Source organism: Micromesistius poutassou (assembly GCF_964030765.1).
Source record: "Micromesistius poutassou genome assembly, contig: SCAFFOLD_5733, whole genome shotgun sequence".
Classification (NCBI taxonomy): Eukaryota; Metazoa; Chordata; class Actinopteri; order Gadiformes; family Gadidae; genus Micromesistius; species Micromesistius poutassou.
The window spans coordinates 8410-14562 of NW_028179586.1; the positions used below are offsets into that span (position 1 = coordinate 8410).

Genomic DNA, 6153 nt, shown 5'->3' on the forward strand with positions numbered 1-6153 from the left:
GGTGGCTAAAAGTACCGTATTTTTGTTCTCCAGCCTTTTTCCTCTCGGCCCGCACTGAACTGCCCTACCTGCTCCTTAACGACCTGTTTCTGAATCCACTGTCTAAGTCGTCTAAGGACACTATCATGCACACCAGGATAATTCAATGGCTAGGGTCTAGCCGACTCCCAAGGCGAAGGGTACCCTGGCTCAATATCCCGCAGCCAAAAGCTGTCTGCGTCCTTTGGCAACGCGCCCTCCCCCCCCCTCGTACCCACTCCTCCGTGACCTTATCTGAAGAAGCCACTTCGGGAAGAAAAACCATCCGTATGACTGATGAGCAGTACAAAGAACATAGTAGGGAGGAAGAAGTCTGAGGGAGAAGAAAGTTGTCAGCCGCTGCTGTGTCTAGTGCTAATCAGAAGTGATGTCCCCCTCGTGTGTCCCTACTTCTGTTTTACATTCAGAATAGCATCGCTACCCAGAGGCCTTTCTGTCCCGTTTCTGAAAGCAACCAAAAAAAAAAGAAATGTTCACCTTGACTTTAGATTTTAACATTATTATGCCAAAGTCAGACTGGCCATTTGGGGCTAGAGCTGGGGGAGGAGGGGGGAGGAGGGTGGGGGGGGGTCCTTTGGCTTTATGCCGAAAGCATACTTAGCCGAAAGAAAGACGGAATGGTCAAATCTAATAGGGAACCAATGATGGACTGCAACATATCTGACTCCAGATGGTGTTCACATTAGTTAATGAAGATAGCCTCTAATTGAGGTCCTGTCACCCAGCCCGACGCAGTCAAACAAGAGTGGTGAATTAAAACACGTTAATAAAGTGCGGAGCAGAGTAATTAAAAGCAACAAGGGGAGGGGGAGGGGTGGGGGGGAATCCGTTCTCGACCCAGTTTTCGCCCGTCATTATCTCAACGATTTTTCTGAAACTACCTTGGCATGAGTCACGCTGACTCCAAATAAACGTCTTTGTTCAACCATGAAAGGTTCGAGTCTCTGAAAAGCCTGAATGTTCAGCCTGGGCTGGGGAGAGAGAGAGAGAGAGAGAGAGAGAGAGAGAGAGAGAGACAACTACAAGAGGAAGAAGGATTATTTTCCCCTGAAATGACCACGGCAGGCTCCGTTGTGATTGGATGTCTGAAACGCTGTTCCTCCTTTCACTGCTCATTCTGAGAGCCAGGGTACCATCGGCGGAACGGGAGGGGACACACTCTGCACTCTGCATTCTCTGGTTTGACGCGGGAACACAATTGCTATCAGTTTGGGGGCACGGGCATTGACTTGCGCTCCTCGAGTCAAATCGCTCGCCCGCCCCACAGAAAGAACCACATAAAGACGCAGTGTTCACGCCGCTGTTGTTCATGGTTAGCGATGTGGAAGACGATTGACCCTTTTTTTTTTTTGCTCGTCGGAGCCATGCATTTTTGATGCGCGGATATGTTAAGACACTTCCACACCGCGTCCACGACAACGGGGCTCATGGACCCAAAAGTGTTGCTTTACTCATGCGTATCGTTTACCCATGCGCGTCGTGTTACGATTAGAGGTGTGCTACGGTGACAGTGTGTGTGTTCAGGTCCAACTCACTCGGGATAAGACAACAGGCATTTGTCATCTTTTTTTTTTCCTCCCCGTATCTCCTTGATGTAAATAACTCATTTAGGTCAATTGTGACTGTGCTGGTGTAACTTATACTTTTAGTCTTGGTTGTATGGAGACATGTTTGTTTTAGATGTGGAATATTTTATTATATATATATATATATATATATAAAATAAAGACACTGCTTTGGGACACTGCATTGTAAATACTAATAACCATGTTTTCTTTCTCTTTCTCCCTTTCCCCCCCCCCCCCCCCCCCCCACACACACAGGGACATCTGCCAGACATGCTGCCCTCCATCATCTTCATCAGCCTCTTCCTCTCCGCGGCGGTCCGATCCCAGGACACGCGGCTCTCGGACGCGGCGGCAGTGGCGGCGGCGGCCATGTCCTCCTCCGCCGCCGCGGCCGACTCCTCCTCCCCCTCCTCCTCCTCCTCCTCCCCCTCGTCGTGCGACGCTCTGTGCTCCTGTGAGGAGAAGGACGGCGTGCTGCACCTCAACTGCGAGCAGCGCAACATCAGCAAGATCTCCCAGGTCAGGGTGCCCGCCGACGCGCCCTTCCACCTCAACCTCTACAAGAACGACCTGGTGGAGCTGCACGCCGACGAGATGGCGGGCCTGCGGAACGCCCTGTCGTTGCACCTGGGCGCCAACAGCATCCAGGAGCTGGAGCCCGGCGTGTTCGGCGCGCTGGGCGCCCTCAAGAAGCTGCACGTCAACAGCAACTTCCTGGTGACGCTGAAGGAGGACACCTTCCAGGGGCTGGTCAACCTCGAGTTCCTGCAGGCCGACACCAACTTCATCCGGGTGGTGGAGCCCGGCGCCTTCAACAAGCTCATCCGCCTCAAGGTGCTCATCCTCAACGACAACTCCGTCGAGTTCCTGCCCACCAACGTCTTCCGCTTCGTGCCCCTCACGCACCTGGACCTGCGGGGCAACAAGCTGCAGACGCTGCCCTACGTGGGCTTCCTGGAGCACATCGGCCGCATCATGGAGCTGCTGCTGGAGGACAACGACTGGGTGTGCGACTGCGACGTGCTGCCGCTCAAGATCTGGATGGAGAACATGCGCGCGCAGTCCGCCATCGGCGAGGTCATCTGCGGCAGCCCCCACTACCTCCGGGGCACCATCCTGGCCAAGGTGAAGCGCGACGTGCTCTGCCCGTCGCACGCCGACATCAACCTGGAGGAGCCGTCCAAGTCGCTGGACATCGTGGTCACGCCCTCGTCCAAGGCCGACCAGGTGCCCAGGGTGGTCGACGGCCGCGACCCCACGTCGTCCCACGTCCCCGAGAGCCCGTGCGTGGAGCAGTGCTCGTGCCACAACCACCCGGTGGCCGGGTTCCTGATGCACTGTCAGGACCGGGGCATCCAGAGGGTGTCGGACATCGGCATCCTGCAGCATAGCCCCACCAAGCTGGTGATGACGGGCAACATGATCCAGAAGCTGCTGAAGTACGACTTTGTGACGTACGACAGCCTGGAGCTGCTCAACCTGGCCAACAACCGGATCGACTCCGTCGACAACGAGACCTTCCTCAGCCTGAGCGGGCTGAAGAAACTCTACCTGAACGGCAACCGGATCGAGAAGCTGGTGTCCACCATGTTCGTGGGCCTCCACAACCTGGAGTTCCTGTATCTGGAGTACAACCTGATCAAGGAGATCGCCCCCGGCACGTTCAACCCCCTGCCGAACCTGCGGCTGCTGTCGCTGAACAACAACCTGCTCAGCGCCCTGCCGCCGCAGATCTTCCGCAACGTGCCCCTGACCAAGTTGAACCTGCGGAAGAACCTGCTCATGCATCTGCCGGTGAGCAACGTGCTGGACCAGCTCGAGTCGCTGGAGCAGATCTACTTGGAGGACAACCCGTGGGACTGCAGCTGCGACCTGCTCAGCCTCAGGCAGTGGGTGGAGAAGCTGCGCAGGGACACGGTGGTGGGCTCCGTCCTGTGCCACACGCCCAAGAAGGTGTCGCACGCCGAGCTCCGCGAGCTCCGCCACGAGCTGCTCTGCCCCGGCCTGGAGGCCTTCAACGCCTCGCCGCCCGGCGGCCAGGAGAGCGCCACCGCCTCGCTCTGGCCCGCCGCGGGCCACAACGGCGGCGAGGGCGGCGGCGGCGGCGGCGGCGGCGGCGCCCGCGGCCTGCTGGAGTCGCTGACCGACACCGTCCCGCTGTCGGTGCTCATCCTCAGCCTGCTCGTCGTCTTCCTCACCGTCATCTTCTGCGCGGCGGGGCTGGTGGTGTTCGTGGTGCACCGGCGGCGGCGGCGGCGCGCCCGGAAGAAGGCGGCGGCGGCGGCGGCGGCGTCCGACGAGCCGCGCGGCGGCGGCGGCGGCGAGAACAACAACAGCGGCAGCAGCCCCATCCACCTGCACTACAGCATGTACGGCCAGAAGACCACGCACCACACGCTCACGCAGCGCACCGGCTCGTCCTCGCTGTACGAGGAGCGCGCCCACAGCCCCGTGGTGCAGATCTGCCGCAACCCCACCTACTGCGCGCAGCACAAGGAGCACGAGGTGGACGGCGACTACGGCCTGGACCTGGACCTCGGCGGCAAGCCGCAGCAGCACCCCCACCACGTGTGCCGGGGCATCATGGAGCGCGAGAACACCTCGCCGCTCACCGGGAACCCCAACCCCCTGCTGCTGCAGCAGCAGCAGCAGCAGCAGCACCACCACCACCCCCTGCACATCGGGGGCCCCAAGTTCTGGCCGCCGGCGCCCGGGGAGTGCCCGGCGCCGGAGTTCCTCACCCTGGGCAACCCCGACTCCCTGTACCGGAACCTGCTGGAGCGGGAGAAGGAGCTGCAGCAGCTGGGCATCACCGAGTACCTGCGGAAGAACATGGCGCAGCTGCAGGCGCGCGGCGCGGAGACGGGCCCGCAGGGGAGCGCGGCGCACCAGGAGGAGCTGAGGCTCATGGAGGCCCTCATGTACTCGCGGCCGCGCAAGGTCACGCTGGAGCAGACCCAGAACGAGTACTTTGAGCTCAAGGCGAACTTGCACACCGAGCCGGATTACTTGGAAGTGCTGGAGCATCAAACCACGTTCAACTGACTTTGGGGGGGGGGGGGGACTGCGACGAACTGAACAACAGCAACACAAAAAAAGACGGTATATATATATATCTATAGATCTATAGATGTGTATATTATATAACAAACAAGTGCCTTGTCTATTTTGTCCTCTAGTACTTTTCGGAATAGTAGAACCTATCTATCACCCTATCCACATCTTGTAGCAGTTTTAATCGTAGCACAGAATGTATTTGATTCATCGTCACGCTACCGAGTTATTAGGGGGTTATTATGTTAATTGTTTTAATTTATCTTCCGCTGACTGCGGTGGTATGTAGCCCGTGACAGGTATAGCGTTCGGACCACATTTTTCTCCGCTCAATTGCCTTTAGCGACTGATAAACTGTCATACTGCAGCAAAAAAAGAAAAGTTGTTTCTGAAAGTGCTGCTGTTTTTTTGGCCCATGTTTAAACTCGTAAATTAACAAATTAATTAAAAAACTAGCGATTGGCTTAGAACTACACTGCAATCATTTTATTTTTGTACCATATGATATAAGTTTTATCAATGCAATGGAATGGGCTTAAGACAATGTGTGTATGGCAAAAATATAACATGGACAAAACCAACCAGGACAACGGCATCAGTGATATTCCTCTGTGGATACTTTTCCATCAGCAACAGACAACTCATATCCATTTTAAATCTTTGGGTATTTCATTCTTTTTTTTTTCATACCTGGTGGTATTCACCAAACTATCTGTTTTCACTTTTATTTTCCTTCCATTGAGTTTATTTTGTAAATGAGCACTTAAAAATGTATTACAATTTTACTGTAATCTTGTCAAATATGCATTGCACTTATCAGATGCCATACGGTAATGCATGACAATCAACACGACGTCCTGCTGAAACACTCAACGTGGTTTTTCCCTTCTGCCACAAACCCACAACCATGTGTTTGCTGTGATATTTTGGATATGTGCGTGACTGTGTGTGTGTGTATGTGCGTACACGTGTGCTCGTGTGTGTGTGTGTGTGTGCACAACATGCATCCACGCCTGTATGCGTGCATGGTGTGCATTTCAATACATGTTCATACGAATGTGTGTTTGTATACAAACGGGTGCGCGGGTTTGCGTGTGTGTGTGTGTGTGTGTGTGTGTGTGTGTGTGTGTGTGTGTGTGTGCTAGCGTGCGCGCGTATGCATGCATGTGAGCGCCACCGTGCATGTGCTTGTTGACACGCTCGCCTAGCACATTTCAGTCGACGCCTCGGCCTCTCTCTGCGCTCTTTTTTTTTTTCCTCTCGGGGCGCACGCCAAACGTCAAACAGCAATCTGCATCAATCACTCACTCATCGGGCAGATTTGTGCCCGCCTGAATCGGGGCGGTGGTAGGGACGCGTGCGCAGTGCGTGTGTGTGTGTGTGTGTGTGTGTGTGAGAGGGAGAGAGTGTGTGTTTGGGAGAGAGGGGGGGGGGCTCCTACATGAGGTCTCTTGCACACATGGACCACTTGCAGATGAGCAGACTTCATTTT

The 6153-nt window shown here is 55.4% G+C and overlaps 1 protein-coding gene across 1 annotated transcript; it reads left to right on the top strand.

Annotated features, from left to right (window-relative positions):
* Positions 1–1866: 1866 nt before the first annotated feature.
* slitrk6 (SLIT and NTRK-like family, member 6) lies at positions 1867–4652 on the top strand (the record flags this gene model as incomplete). The annotated part of the gene is made up of 1 exon (XM_084489649.1): positions 1867–4652. The coding sequence occupies exon 1, from the start codon at positions 1878–1880 to the stop codon at positions 4650–4652; it is 2775 nt and encodes a 924-aa protein (XP_084345775.1). The 5' UTR covers positions 1867–1877.
* Between the last annotated feature and the right edge of the window lie 1501 nt (positions 4653–6153).